The sequence below is a fragment of the Etheostoma spectabile genome, chromosome 24 (genome assembly GCF_008692095.1).
Source record: "Etheostoma spectabile isolate EspeVRDwgs_2016 chromosome 24, UIUC_Espe_1.0, whole genome shotgun sequence".
NCBI lineage: Eukaryota > Metazoa > Chordata > Actinopteri > Perciformes > Percidae > Etheostoma > Etheostoma spectabile.
The window spans coordinates 6,926,719-6,927,365 of NC_045756.1; the positions used below are offsets into that span (position 1 = coordinate 6,926,719).

At 37.6% G+C, this 647-nt stretch overlaps 1 protein-coding gene across 1 annotated transcript in view; it reads right to left on the reverse strand.

Moving 5' to 3' along the window:
* LOC116674252 (coagulation factor XIII A chain-like) overlaps positions 1-647 on the reverse strand; it is a 24,014-nt gene that overhangs the window by 20,036 nt on the left and 3,331 nt on the right. Inside the window, 1 exon segment of the mRNA XM_032506853.1 lies at positions 623-647. This exon segment is cut by the window's right edge and continues 155 nt beyond it. Coding sequence (XP_032362744.1) covers positions 623-647 — 25 coding nt within the window.

Consider the following 647-nt stretch of genomic DNA (forward strand, 5'->3'; position numbering starts at 1 on the left):
AAGGCCAAACACCTCTGTGAACATCTGTCACACAGCAACTGTGTGTAAAGTATAATAACCGTTTATTCATAGTTTTTATAATGATTTGGACTGCTAAGTCATTACTAGCCACCTGTTTAAACTTCTGCGCTCTCTAACTTCTAAGTAAGAAGTATTCCACTCTTTTAGAAGAGGTCTATCTCTGTAGAGATCCTTTCCATAATGTTGTCAGGCAGTTATAATAATAAAAATATGAGCCGGTCAATGGCAAAAACAGCACTTTCAATAGACAAAATTGACGATGCACATTTGCCCCTTAGGGTTATAGAGCAGCACCGGTTCGCCCCTGGTGATCATAATGTTGTAGCTCAATACTGGACCAATTTCAAATATTTCTTTTTGCATGCAATGCTGCATGCAGTAAGAAAATACTTTGAATACATCGACATTACCCTGCATTACTTTTCAGAGCTGTATACGTTTATGAACGGTTCATGAGAATAGCCTCATTTAAACAGTCTTTAAAAAATGGAAATGTATATGATTCAGTTACAGGTTTTACATGTTCTTGATTTGACCATGCACATGTTAATTTACAGGAAACACCTGTACACCTGTCTCCTATCCCAGAATTCAAACTCACCAATCAGGAACTCGAGCTGGAAGTC